We start from the raw sequence: 15,369 nt of genomic DNA, 5'->3' as shown, positions 1-15,369 counted from the left end.
GCAGTGATAATTAATTTGGAAGTTTTTATCCTCTACATTTTTGAGTGTTAAAGGGCAACGAAATCGTAATTATGCATAGGATAGTATGTTTGGGGTCATTATAGAAATATGAACTTGCTCGCTCAACGAATTAGACTCAATTACATTGAGCAAGTTTAACTCGCTCAATTTAGTTGACCCTTGTACATGATTCATAGCAAATACAGGGGTATGACATTTTACTGGCGAACCATTGATTCAAAAGGTATACTTCCAGTTAGAAAAAGTTTCAGAATGAAGTGTAGTACTCAGATATGTCATTCATTTTTCAAGAGGTTATATAGTTATTGAAATAAAAAAAATAACCTTTTTTATACCATCCTTGTGTGCCCCAAAACCCAAAGTTGTTTCCCTATCTCTCCTGATGGCAAAAAAAAAAAAAAAATTAATGTTTCTGAGTGCAATATTCACTGAAATATTTGAAAAACTGAGGAAATTTTACAAAAAAACAGCTTTAAATGCGAAAAAAAACTATTTCACCCGCATTTAAAGCTTTTTCCCAAATTTCTCCTCTTTTTCAAATTTGAATATTTCAGCAAATATTGCTCTTAGAAACGGATTTTTTTATGTTGTCACCAGGAGAGACAAGGCAACAGCTTTCTAATTGGGTTTTTTTATTTTAATGACTATACCACCCCTTGGAAAATGAATGACTTATCTGAGTACTACGCATTATTTGGAAACTTTTTCTAACTGGAAATACACCTCTAGGATCTATGGTTCGCCAGTAAAATGCCATATCCCCTGTTTACTATGCGCCCTGTTTACTTCAGTGGTTTTTGAATGTTGATGTGATTTTATTCTTTTTATGAAACTTTTATATATAAGCATGTATACAAATATTGCAAATACAAGTATTTTAAATGTAAAGTCTGATGTAATGAGTAAGAGTCTGTAGTAAAAGTCTGATATATTTTGTCTCTCCCAGTAACTGAGACCACTGTCATTACCAAATCATATTGGACCAGAATGGTGCAAATATTATACTGAAAAAATTACTTACAAAGTAGCAGAAAAGTTTTAATGATCCATAAAATGATAGAATTCAGCAGTGATGTGATAATTGAGAATTTGTTTGATCAGTAAGCATTTTGAAAATATGAAATGCTATGAAAGACATCATAGAGAATCGACTACTGTAAGACGAAAAAAAAAAAAATTCGCATCTGCAGTCCTATTAATTTGCTAATATGAAAACTAAATGATCTAAAACAAATTATAATGTGATATAACAGGAATTTTCTGCAATTTACAAATATAATCTGACAGAGCAGAAAAGCAAATTTGAGAAAGAAAATTTGGTTATAACAAGATGTCCATTATAACATAATCGTGTGCTCTCGTTATAACAGACGTTTATTGTACATTAACCAATATCAGAAAAACAACTGTCAAATGTAAAAACGTCAATGCTGAAAATATAGTGAGTGAATGTAGAAATACAGGGTGATCCAAAAGTCATGCAACCCATTATAAAAAAAACTAATTTCACAAATTCTACTGATTGTAAATGTCAAGTTTTTTTTAGAGACAGCAGCACTATACTGTTCAGGATGGAAAGTCACTTTTTTTTTTTCCATGTGCACTGATACTCTCAGTGTCTATTTTTTTTGTTTTATGATCAGTATAGTTTTTTGCCAGAAGCAAAGAATTTTTATGATTGAACAATGTTTTTCAACTCATTTGTTTGAAGCCGTTATTGAGACATTCAAAGGTGAATTCAAAAATGTTTCTGTGGCCAAGAAGACAACATTCTTCCGATTGATGTTTCATTTTCGAGAAGCTGGAAATGTTTAAGACCGCACGACAAAGTTGCAGCCAAAGTGGATGCCCATTTCTACTGAGCCAGCATGGAATTCTTGAACTAATGAAAAAAACTAAAAAAAAAAACACTGAAGAAATTGGAGTTTAATCCTGTCGTGTTAGGGTTGTTCCGGAGATGAAAGCTCCAGATCAGATCAAATATCAGAACTTGGTGCAGCGAAAATCTACACGTCTATGATGAAAAGCCCCTGCATTCGATCAAAATTGGTGTGTGGTGCTCAATTTCACACCATAGGAAAGTGTGGGTTCATTTTTTTTTAAGAAACAGTGGATGGGGAAACTACAGGAATATGATCTTGTAATTCATTGCACTGTTGGATGAAAATGAACAGTTTTGGTTTTTGCAACATAATGGAGCAACCTACTATACGTCTAATGAGACAATGGATTATTACTGCACACATTTTTCGATGACAGCCTTATTTCAAAAGGATTGTAGCCACCAAGATCACCGGACCCTGAAAAAATCCCCTTATTTTTTTCTTGTGGGGACACCTGAAGACAAATGCACAAGAATAATCCCCATTTCATTGATTAACTAAAAAAAAACATTCAATCAAAGATTGAAAAGGTGTGCCCTGAGAAGAGTGGCCAGAATTCTGGCAAAAAAAAATGCGTGCTGGCATTAACATAGAAGGCTCACAATTCAAATGCACATTGTAACATTTTGAAACAAACTTTATTTTTGTATCCACCAATGTTGTCTTATTTGAACTATATAGTTTTTGTACTTATTTCTTCATAGAATTTTAAATATATAATATATTAGAACTGGTTGCTTGACTTTTGGATCACCTTGTATAATTAAAATACATGGCTGAAAATTTTTCTTATGAGTAGTTAAGGAGTGAATGAATTTCAAAGTAAGATTTTCCTGGGGGAGGGGGATGAATGCTAATAAAATTCCCTATAAAACAAGCCATTTTAATTTAATGAACAAAATGGATTGTGATAACATCATAAAGATTTCAACAGAGAAGGCAGGCAGCAGAGTAATGCCTGAGAAAAACCGTTGAATGATTCCAATCTATAAAAAATTACCATTGATAGATATTATAATTTTATTCCCTGGTGATTTTCAGGGCTGTTGTTAACAGCAGACAATGCTTTAGAGGGCTGTGCAGCGCTGAAGTGGCAGATTTAGAATCTTGTTTATTGTTTTTTTTTACTTCTGTTTCATTATCATAAGGTCCTCTATGCACTTGGATCCCTGGTGGGTTCATGTGTTGAAACTGCCCTAGTAACAGCTGCTACTGTTTGTAAGATTTGTGATCTTTTTTATTTGTATCACAGTGTAATAACTCGGAAAAAAAATGTTTTGTACAATGATAACTTGGATGTGTTCGGTTTTTTCCCTTTTGTTTACCTAAGTAATTTAATCATTTCAGGTCTTTATTATGTTTACTTCCACATATGTTTTACATTATTATAGGCATGCACTAAGAGAGTACAATATCCACAAGGCATTAGATCATCCCCGTGTAGTGAGACTATATGATGTGTTTGAAATAGATAACAATTCGTAAGTGTTACTTTCTCTGTATATTATTGATAGAAAAATAGACGTGTGTGTGTGAGCATTACAAATACATTTTTTAAAGATAAATTTGTTGACTTCATATTTTATTTAACTGTCAAAAACTGGCCTTTTCTGCATAAATTGTTATGGCTATCTTTTTACTAGACACTACAGAATAGGGTTATTAGATTGGAAGACATATATATATAGAAAGGAGAATGCCTTTTTGATGACATAATTTTCCTCAATTTTTGCAACAGATTGAGCTGCATTTCTTCCACACACAAAAAAAAGAAACCACCACCACAATAATTTTCCCAACTAAAACAGAACCACTGTATATGTTAACAGAAATTTGATCAACCTGGTTATTATGCATAGTTACCAATTATTTTCACATTTACTGGTGATTATGTGTAATCCCCAGCTTGTATTGGTAAATATTATAAATCGTCAATAGATTATTTAAATTTACCAGAAATTTTTGCTGAAGTTTCAGTGTAGGATGATGGAGAGCTGATCAGTGTGTTGCATTGCTTATGTTTAAAAATGTTGATGAATGTGAAGAAAATAGGCACTTATTCTGAAATTCTTCAATTTTATGCATTTATGTGTATTAATACCATGGTCCCCACAAGGGTGGGGCTGATTGGGGTTCCAGTCCTGGGGCCTGGAATGATTTTAAAGTTTTTCTAATCTTTTGGGAGTGTTGTCTTTTTTTGCCAGAGGAATCAGCATTGTTTGCATCCTATTTTCTTTATTTCTGAATGGAACGGGTACCCCCCACCCACTTCAGTACAATGTATCTGCTGTTGGTGAGGAAACAATGGTATTCTCAAAATGAGTTTTGCGGTTTTCTTCTTTCACAGCTGTTTTTCCAACTGCCTTTTCATGTTATCCTGAGGCAAACTGGGCCATGGTAAGAATAGCATCTGCCCTGCTTGGAGGAAACTTGGGTGCATCTGAGAATTTCACCAAACACCTACTCTGGTTATATTGCTATATTGCAATTTACTGCTATTAATGAGATGGGTTGGAAATGAAGGTGCTATTTATCAATGGTCGCCTCAAGCTCGTTAGGGAAAAAACTTATCTATATCCTCCCTTGAGTTTGAACCTGAACCGTGATGGCAACCTTCACTGTGGTAGACTAGCATCTTACCGTAACGCCACTCTGACGTTTTCTGGGATGTCTGTGGTCATCTTCAAAATTATTGTTCTTTTACCATAGTGGAAATCAATCATCACCATCGATTTCCATAATCTTTCTTATGGGAAGCCTGCGACGAAAATAATCAAAACCTAGTGAAAAATATGGTTGGCATATAACACATTTTCTCTGCCAATATGCTCTTCAGCTGAGATGCCAACTTACCCCCAACATGACTCTAGAAAAAAGGGCTGTCTCACTGTTCCACAGAAGTTTTATGAAGCATTCCATCACTTGAGTGCAATCATTATTGACCACTCTACCCATCACAACTGCTGAAAATGCCTCAACGTATTCTGTGGCTTCGCAGAATCACAAAAACTTTGAGTGAAAAAACAACTTACCTGGCACAAAATTAGGAAACTTTCAGTCTTTCCTCTCTGGGAGCTCCCATCTTTCTGAAACTACAACGGATGACGTGACCTTCTCGGGTGGTTTGGAAATGGTAATACTAGCGCTCACTGCGATAGAAAGAAGTTGTATGCCTCTTATGCAACTAAAGTCCTGTCTTCCTTACAGATATTTTCTTTGAATAGTTTTGCTATACTTTCACATATCAATATATTTTATAGGGCTTGTTGGGCAGAGACTTTAAAATTGATGACTAGGTAGAAATTTAGTGGCATGTATCTTAAATAACTTGGAAACTTGACTAAAATATCTTGATTGTACCACTTTTATATTTATTACTTTTCATTGAACATTATTATGCCTATAGTTATTTATCCAAGCATTGCAAACTGCCTTCCAGATAAATTATTTTAGATTTTAAATTCTTTTTTTTTATTTTCTCATACAGCTTTTGTACAGTCCTTGAGTATTGTGGCGGCCATGATTTAGATTTCTACCTCAAGCAACATAAAAGTATTCCTGAGCGAGAAGCTCGTAGTATCATAATGCAAGTTGTCCATGCTCTGAAATACCTTAATGAAATAAAACCTCCTATCATTCACTATGATTTGAAACCAGGTAAGGGTTATATTATGCTGTCTTCCCCCCCCCCCTTCATGTGACTCATTGTCATGAGATTAAATGGGCTATCCACTTAGAGATTGTCATGCTATTTTTTTTTTGTTACTTACATGGTGTTCATTCATGTAATGAACTAATGTCATCATAATAAAGCATAACACCACAAGTACTTATTCTTTTTTAGGTAACATTTTATTGATGTCTGGTGAAATAAAAATCACAGATTTCGGTTTGAGCAAAATAATGGACGATGAAAATTATAGCCCAGAATATGGAATGGATCTTACATCTCAGGGGGCTGGAACCTACTGGTAAGGCCTATTAATCTATTAATTGAGCATATAAAATTATCTTGTTAAGTGTTTCTTTTTCAATGTTGATTTTTGTTAAATTTACTGAAGTCTTCAAATTTGTGATAGTTCTATTTCTTTGCAATCATTAATTTCAAATATTTGTGTGTAATGAATTTTAGAGAATACTAACTGAAATAAAAACTGCATGTTACCTTTTTTTACCAACCACTTTTCTGAGATGTAGAGTGAGTATTCTAGGATTAGGTATTGGAGTTTTTAAAAGCAAACACTTATGAATGTATGAATTATATTGGCAATTTCAATTTAATATATTAAGGATGCTCAGAGTACAACTTTGTTCTCTTATTAGAAGGTTATTGATAGTCACAAATCACTGTTAACTTATCCAACAAATAATTTATATATTGTACATGACTTGTTTTTTTTTCTCATTTATAAATTCCTCAACAAATTCCTCAATTTAATGAGCTTTTCTAAACGTTCCTGTGCATATGTTTGTATCAATCTCAGTCCCAGTATAATGATTTTCATCAGTTTAATGAACTAAAGTATCAGTTTTTACTGATTCATAAAAACTGGGTTTGACTGTACCATAATTTTCTTTGCATATAATCTGTACATGCAAATTTTGTTACTTTGAGAGAAAAATGTTATCCTGTAATCTGCATATGCACACCTATACATCCAAGACAGAATTTATCAACTCTTGATGTATATGTTCTTCATTTGATGAGAATTTGCTGCTTTACCTCATGTGTGTATTTTTTAGTTATTTTAAATAATAATACTCAGAGTTTAAAATAACTTTTAACCTTAATACAGTGAAACTTTGGTTAACGAGCTTAATTTGTTCCATGAACATGCTCATTATCCAAATCGCTTATTATTCAAATCAAACTTTTCCATAAGAAATAATTGAAACTCGGCTAATTCATTCCATAGTTATTCATTCACATGAAAATGACTAATAAAAATGTCATTCAATAATAATACAACACAATAATATAATAAATAATACGCACACTACAATAATCTTAAAAGGTTCGGTGAATGGTCTGAGAGAATAAAGAAAACAAAAGATACAAACAAAATACCTGTATTAGCTTCAAAGTGATCTCTATTAGCTACAGTACACTTCTGACAACGATTGTAAAGCTGCTGAAAACTTTCAGCAAAAGCTTTCTTTGGAATAGTCCAGAACAAGAATGTGTCACTCATGCTTTGATGTCCAGTACGTCTGCAAAAGTGTAGGCCTTTCATGACTCCCTTGAGCTGAGGAAACAAAGAAATCTGCAGGGGCCTTGCTAATCCCCAATTCATCTCTGCTATCATTATTAAAGTCAGCCGCTGATCATTCGCAAGTATCTATCGTACTTGTTCAATGATCTCTGGTGTTCTGCTTGTTAATGGTCGACCCCAACTCAGCTTATCATCAACATTTTTCTTACCATCCTGGAAGCATTTCAACCAGTCGTATACACATTTTTTAATTACTTCTGCTTCTTATACTTTCATTGATATTTTATGTCTCCATTGCAGTTTTATCCATTTTGTAGCAAAACATTATGTTTACGTGTTGTATCATTGCGTTGTGACATCAACTTTCCCATTCAATGCATTCTATGGTTGTCTCGTGCAACTCTGCTTCAGCTTAGTGTTTTTGACGCTGGGGGGTGATTCTTTACATGTCTCTCAAAGCATATACTTCTAACCTGCGTTTTTCTTTAAATATTGGACCATTCACCGAAATGTTAAGCGCACCTTGTATAATAAAAAAAAGTAGACATGCAATACAGTAATGTTTATAAATGAACTTTTAAATTGTTCAATTCAATGTTTGCAAGTTAACTAACAAATAAACTATATGGCAGAGAAAGGAGAATTATTGTTTAGGACGATTTACAGACTCAGTGTTGTCTACAAACTTATTCTTTTTGCGTGACTTTGAAAACAAACCAATCCACTGCAACATTGTCATTGTACAGACCCATTGTTTGTACACTGCTATAGCCATTTAGGTGATTCTGTTCTACTTTGCTTGGCTTCCCACATTTAACACGCCTTTGTAATCTTCATTTGAAGTAAGGGATTCCTCATCATTTCTCCCTTTTCCTCAGACAAAATTCCATCCATAAGGTCTTGCTGTTGCATGCAATAGATATCCATTAGTTCGTCTGTGGTCCACTTCTACCCATGCTCGTACAGTAGTTCTTGTAAGTCATCTTCATTCACCTCCAGTCCCATGGTGGTCTTCAAGAACGTAATTTCTTTGATAACTGGTGGCTCCTGTTCATGAGTTAGCCTCTCAAAGTCCCATTCAATAATTCAATCAGAATTGAAAAGAAAATTTTAAGTTACACAAAGGGTTATCAATAAGGGGGGTTGCAATGCTACATCTAGTTTTGTATCGTAAACAGTCCCACTTGCACGCGTTCATTTTTTGAGTGAGGCACTTTGACCGAATACTGTAGTATAGAACAGTGTTTCTTAACCTTTTTTGCTCGTGGTCCCCCTTTGAACCATATTTTTTTCTCGTGGCTCCTCTGCCTTACCCAGAGTTTTCAACTCTCATCTAGAAGCAAGACACTTTATACGTATTGAAATGATTTTTTTCAGTGAATTTATACAGAACAAAAATAGCCTAGAATTTATTGATCTCCCCAGTAGTCTGAGTTCTATCAGGACCGTCTCAATATCATGGGCCCCCCCCCCCCTCCTTAGGCAAAGTGGTGCTATGGTAGTCCCATACTTTAGCTGGAAATAAACAACCTACATATTTCCTACTTTCAATTAATTATTTTCAAAATTAATTGTACTATACAAAATATAAGGTGGGATCCCTCACATGGGAGCATGAGGCCCCTCACAGGAGTAGAATTGACAGAGCTACAGCCCGGGGCCTAATATGGTTTTCATCTTTTTTTTTTCATACAATAAATTTCATATAGGGAAGGGGGTCTGAAAAATTTAGCTAGGGACTTGAGAAAAACCCCATCTTAGGGAACTTGTTGCAAAATGTAGGCAGTGAGGCCTGGTGGGTCCATGCCCTAAAGAAGGCCCTGGTGGTTTTATGGGATTCTCTCTCTCATTGTAAGTGTTAGTCACTAATATAAAATCTTTATTTCTTCACACCTTAATTTTTCTTCTCAGCTCTCCAAACCACCTGTCATGGCCAATTTCTCCATTTTCTTCCATGGCCCCCGGTTGAGAACCACTGGTATAGAATATTACAATTGCACAGTAGGTGCGTGGACAAAAACAAAAAAACCATCGGCTCAGTTGTGATAATATGGAACTGAATAAAACTAAGTGTAAAATTTTTACTCATAATGTGATTCATTGCTTGTTAACCGAGTCAACATTTTTTGCTCATTTACCACATCACTCATTAACTTACACAAATACAACGCCACAACAGGCAAAATGCCCAACAAGGTGGCTGAGAAAAAGATGCCCATAAAAATATGGATGTCATATATTACACAAACCAATTAAAAATGCAATTAATAAAAATTATAAACAATATATACACATGATAAAAATTATACAATGCTCATAAAGAATACTTATGGTTGTCTTATTCTAAGTATGGACAGCTTTTCGATTTACTTAAACTCATTGAAGTACAGCTGTAATAATTTTCAATTACTTCAGCTGTCCTCCAATAATTCAAAAATAACACTCTTAAGGAGAAGTGATGAAAGATAGCAAAAACTCTTGGTATCAACAAGTGTCTAATTGTAACTTATTTCAAGATTTTCTTTTTTAGAAAAATGGAAAAATCAGTTAAGACTGAAATTTTTCTTTCCCGCTCCTGTGGAGAGCTGAATTTTCAACTTATTACACTGTTAAAGGCGGGGTTGGGGTTTTGAGACAGGATGCATGGGTTTTACTGTGCAAAACTGTTGTCTCTTCCTAGACAATACTGGTGTCCTCTTGTCGAAGCAGTTGATTGAGGGTATATTAATAACTCATAGTCCATCTTATTCATCCTGTTGAAAATTTTAAATACTTGGATCATTATCTTCCCCTCCCCCCCCCCCCACCGCACCATCTGCATTCTTCAAAGCACTGTTTCATATATGCACTGTTACTCACTATGGATGAAATTTTTGATACACTCACTGCATAAATTTTATGAACATTGTTACTCACTATACATGAAGCTTTTGACAACATTTTTACTTACTGTAAACAAACTTTCTATTACATTTTTACTTGCTGTAAATACGCTATTTTTACTCACAATATCATTGATCACAGTTATCATGTCAATGATAACTTCTGGACTTCCCTGCACTAGAAATTATGAATAAAGCAGCGATGCTGCTGCCTGTCTCAGGACAGGAGCAGCCGTAAACAAGTTGCTTTCACATACATGGTTTCACACCTCCTTCCGTGAACACGTCATTCTGTCTGTTTCATCTCATAATTGCAGATGCAAAAGTTACACTTAAAACATTTCTGCTCATTATCAAGAAACCCAAGATTAGTTTCATTACGCTGGGTGTGTTCCTAGGAAGATCTTGGGGCTCGGTCCAAGCTTGTTCAATAAAAGATAGGAGTCGAAGTCGAGTCTGAACTTTCTGAAAAATTTTCTCCAGAATAAGTAGATATATCCTTTGTGATGAATACCCTGATTTTCAACTTAGTCTTCTTCCCAGAACAATCAGCAAAGTTGAGTTATGGTTTGCGATAAAGCTGAGATTTGGTATACCCTTTAAACCTATTCCTTGGGCAAGAAGGTCCAAATACTGCATAGAAATCATTCCTAATAGATATATATTTTACGGAGTAGATAGATTTTATTTAATGAAAGTAGCATACTAACAAGTAATTAATTGAAATTTAAAAAAATGAAACCGAGTAAAAGCAGTCCTTAATTGTCCCAAACTTATCCAAAACCTGTCCTTTAGTGTCAAAATATGGTATGAAAACAAATATACTTTCTTCGTGTTCCTTTCTTTATATTAATATACTATAAAAAATTCCTAAACTCTTTCAAAACTCTCTTTAACTGTACAATATCTGAAAGTAAGGTTGGCAAGGTTTTGGACAGCGCTCTGGAAACTTTTTGGTAAGTACAGTCGATGCTGTTGTACTGAATGTTATAATGGCCATTTCATTACAACAGTAGGACAAGGTCCAAAATTTACAGTAAAATCTGTGTGTTTAGTCCATACTTGCCAACTACTGCAGAATTTTCGTAGTTTCTACGGATTTCTACTATCAAATATGGAACTTCAGAAAATCGTGAAAAACTAGGGAATTCTTTTTTTTTTAACTTCTTTTGTTCAAGGATTTCATTATCTTACTGAGTACAAAATGATGTCACACAAAGACTGCATCTCCAAGGAATAAATATCAAGCCAAGAATAAATATCAAATTAATATGCAAGATATTATATCTAGCATTAACAAGTGGAGAGCGACTTCATGTCATATATCAAATTAATAACCAATCAACTAATTGACATAAAAAGGTGTGGTTTGCACTAAGATAACTTATCATGGCCTAGAGGTCTTTTTGATAAATAAGATAAAAATTCCACCCATAGAATGGCACTGTAAAACGAAAAACTGGACATCTATATAAATAAAACTGATTTTCTGTGTGTATGTTCTCTATACAAATCTTTGATTTCATACCAACCTTTGCCAAATTTTGTATGTGTACAAAGCAGGCCCCAACTTTAAATGATAGGCTACTTTAAAAGTTCGTCAGAGTTGGGCAAATGCCTGACAGAGTCGAAAAGCTGTACAGCAATGATGACTTTTGGAATGTCTGCTTTGTTCCCAAACAGTGGATTGCCACTTTTTTAATGCTTCCCAGTACAGGAAGAAAACCAGAGCAGTGCCAGACATTACTGCTAGTTCGATATAGAATGTCAGATTCACTATTTTTTCTAAATTTGACGAAAATTGATATGAATTTAAAAAAAAGTCATGAGAAAAAGAAATTTCAGGGGGAAAAATCCCCCCCCTTCCTGGCAGTGAACATTGCCACCGTGGAGAAACTCAGTTTGACGATTGGCATGTATGGTCTAGTCCCAAACCTCAACCCTACTCATGACATGAAAAGTGATAGTTTTTCCTTGAATTATACAGAGTGGCTATAAAACTAAAAATAATCCATTCTGAGGATTAAAAAAAAAACTATCAGAAGTCATTGAAAACACTGCTCAACAAAAAAAACCATTTATTCATGTTCTCAAAGCAATTCTAATGGCTTTATGGCTGCTGATTTCAAAACTGGTGTTAGTTTTGCTTAATTGGCTCTAGTTTTGGAGATAATGTAATGTAATATCTCAGTTTTGATATCATATATATATTGCTTTAGGGGTTTGATAAATTAATATCAGTTATATAGTTATTATATTAGCTGTTTTTGTTTATTTAACTTTTTAACTCTATTTTCATTTTTCATGTATGCAGGGTTCCCAGCAACCTGAAAAGTCAAGAAAATAAAAAAGTCTGGGGGGGAGGGGGTAATATGTAAAATATTTGGCAAAAGTCAAAAGAAATATGCAAATACAGTATAGTTGATAAAAGTCAAGGAAAAGTTCTGTGAATGGAAAAAACAAACTTGAAAAACAGAAAAAAATAGACTTTGGAAGGCTAAGATTTTGATTTGTACTTCGTCTTCCCTAGTTTTGGTCAGGGAACTGATTGAGCAGATTTTACTAGGAACCCATGTATTCTTTTAGAGGCAAAGGTTTTGAACAGTTTAGAGACAAGGATTTTGGACAGTACAGTAAAAACCATGGTATTTACCATACTGTCCAAAACATTGTCAATCCTGGTTAAAAGGTGGTCTTTGAGGTGGCTTAGTAAATTAAATGTTTTATAACAATTCATACAATTGAATGATAAATGAATATCTAAACAATTCACTTTGTTATAGATATAAGCCTATGTATACCAAATTGAATGGCATGAAAAAAACCATAAATGTTGCAAATGTTGTTTTATTGGTAGGTATCTTCCTCCGGAATGTTTTGTTGTTGGAAAAACACCTCCTAAAATCTCATCCAAGGTTGATGTCTGGAGTGTTGGAGTGATATTCTACCAGTGCCTGTATGGGAAAAAGGTCAATATAGTACATATATTTTTCAATTTTGAATTCTTATGTTTTAGTCATGTCTTTATCTTATAGGGCGGTGGTTCCCAACCTTCGCGTGTGTGTGGGGGGGGGCTGGTAATGTGGGAGACTGGGAACTACTACTATGGGAGAGTATTTATTTAATAACACAGTAACATCCTGGTTTGTATTCCCCATACACACACACACACATACACACACATACACACATTTTTTCCCAATCAGATGCACTTTGAACAAAGCTTGAAAGGTTTTGACACAACATTCTTAGAGGGGAAAAAATGTTTTCCTCACAAGAGTATCATCAAAGAGATGAGTTGATTAAAAAAATAGTGTCACCATTTGACTAGTATTTTATGGAACATTCTCTGGCAAAATTTCCCATATTTCTAACGGAGCATACTCAAATTTTTTAACTGAAATTGTACGTAACTGTCATTTTGTTGTTATACATTACAATATGGTAGTAATTGCTATACATACAAATGTTTTTTATTATGGTGAACTTTTTTTTTTGTCATGAAATACATTTTAATTTACTAGAGATAAGACAAGTTCTTAGTAAAGCACTTCTTATCTTAATGAAACTCAGCAACACAGATTGATAAGAGTTATACCACAGAAGTAAGAGTATAAAATTCCTATTCATTTCATTAGTTTTAGTAGGGATCAGTGAAGTTTTTGTGCCACAAAGTTACATTCCAAATTATTAGATAAGTAATGTGTAAATAGAGATTACTATCATTGACTAAGCTCACAGTATCTTAACTTTCAACCTTTATGTTAAGATTTTGCCAAATTCTTTTTTGTTGGGCTTTTCTTAAATTAAAAGCAAACATTACAATAGCTTGCTATTATAACATTAAATGACAGGGCCACAAGTATGAGGGAGTAAGCAAGTCTGGTGTCCAGCAACTATTTCCCCCCCCCCCAAAGGGACATAAATTTAAACCTTTAGTGCTGCCTCACACAGGAATTCTCAAATTAAATTTGATTAGCCTCAACTTAAAAGTTGAGTTGACTTGGACGAGCCAAGTTGTTCGTTCTCCCTCACATGGTGCTACTAAAAAAATCTCAAAACCATTTTCTTATCTCCCTGTGCATCATGAACCAGGATAGGGGAAAAAATCGAATTTTTAGTGGTTCAAATTTTTAGAAGTTGGTATTTTATTATAATTATAAATAATTATCATCCTACACTATTATCTATGCACCAAAAGGATAAATAGATGAAAATTATGGTACATCCATGGCCTCCACATCCTTGAGCAGGATGCCTAGGCTGAAATTTTTAGTGGGCCCCCAAACCCCAGACTTTTCACAGGCCCTTCCATAGTGAATTTATAGCATGAAAAAACCAAAAATATAGCCCAGGACTGGAGCCCTATCAGCCCCATAAGAGTGAGGGCCATGATTAAGTACATCCATACATTGAAAGTAACATTCATCACATACACTATTTGTTACGGCCAACTGGAATATGACTCCTTGCATTCTATGGAATTAAAAAAAAGACCAAGAATTAATAAATCAGCTGAATACCTGTGAGTCCTAACGAATAATTACATAATAATCCCAAAGGTAGGTCAGATTCACACACGTTTAAATATCCATTATTTTAAGCGAGTGTTACTACCAGAGTTATTATCACCCATCTTATAGGGGTAGTTCTGTAAAATGATGAAGCTTTATTTCGATAAGAGCAGACCATGTTGTTACCATACCGAGAGAGAAGAAATGTAACTGTGTTTATCTTGGGGGAGAAATGGAGTTTTCACTATCCTCCCACATGCTTGTGTGGGTGTTGTCACGGCCTATGCTATACAAAATCCAAGAGACACAGTTCAAGTCTCTGGTGTGTTGACTGACGGGGGTCATCTCCAGTTTAGTGTTCGTCTAGTGCAAGCTGCTTGGCTTGCAATGAAATAATTCATGATATCCATACACATTAATGAGAAATTCCAGCAAACTATTCAAGGAAAACGCATAGCACAAAGTTTGTACATGCACCTTTAGCAATTATGATCATGCACATTGGAAATATTATAAAATATCATAATAAACACATCTACCCATTGTGTGTGGAATTATATAACAGTTTTGAATGGTGCATGACCAAGAACCCTCTTGTCAACAGAAACACTACAATGTGCGATACTGAATCACCAGAAGGTGTTGCTTGGCTAAATACCGTAAAAGGGTACAACTTTGTGTCACTTTTTGAGGTTTTTAGAGGGTATGTCCTTCAATTATGCACTTATTTATGTGAATGTTATACTCATTACACCTAGATATCTCATCTATTGAATGGTGTGTCAGAAAAAATCTATGTTTGATAGGAGGAGAGGGATAATTTTTTTCATGCTGCACAATTTTGTACGCCAGCTGG

General features: G+C 34.4%; 1 protein-coding gene across 5 annotated transcripts in view; it reads left to right on the top strand.

Annotated features, from left to right (window-relative positions):
- Nucleotides 1–15,369, top strand: part of LOC149088726 (serine/threonine-protein kinase tousled-like 2) — a 121,556-nt gene that overhangs the window by 94,798 nt on the left and 11,389 nt on the right. For all 5 annotated transcript variants that reach the window (XM_089249366.1, XM_089249340.1, XM_089249349.1 and 2 more), the window contains 4 exons: nucleotides 3,296–3,385; nucleotides 5,392–5,561; nucleotides 5,749–5,875; nucleotides 12,857–12,968. In XM_089249366.1, the coding sequence (XP_089105492.1) occupies nucleotides 3,296–3,385; nucleotides 5,392–5,561; nucleotides 5,749–5,875; nucleotides 12,857–12,968 (499 nt within the window). The remainder of the gene's footprint in view (nucleotides 1–3,295; nucleotides 3,386–5,391; nucleotides 5,562–5,748; nucleotides 5,876–12,856; nucleotides 12,969–15,369) is intronic.

The sequence above is a fragment of the Pholcus phalangioides genome, unplaced genomic scaffold (genome assembly GCF_987345545.1).
Source record: "Pholcus phalangioides strain wild (caught in Gottingen) unplaced genomic scaffold, Ppha-v1.0 ptg000003l_1, whole genome shotgun sequence".
Lineage (NCBI taxonomy): Eukaryota > Metazoa > Arthropoda > Arachnida > Araneae > Pholcidae > Pholcus > Pholcus phalangioides.
The sequence above is the reverse complement of the archived record's forward strand: the minus strand, read 5'-3'. Positions and strand labels throughout refer to the sequence as shown.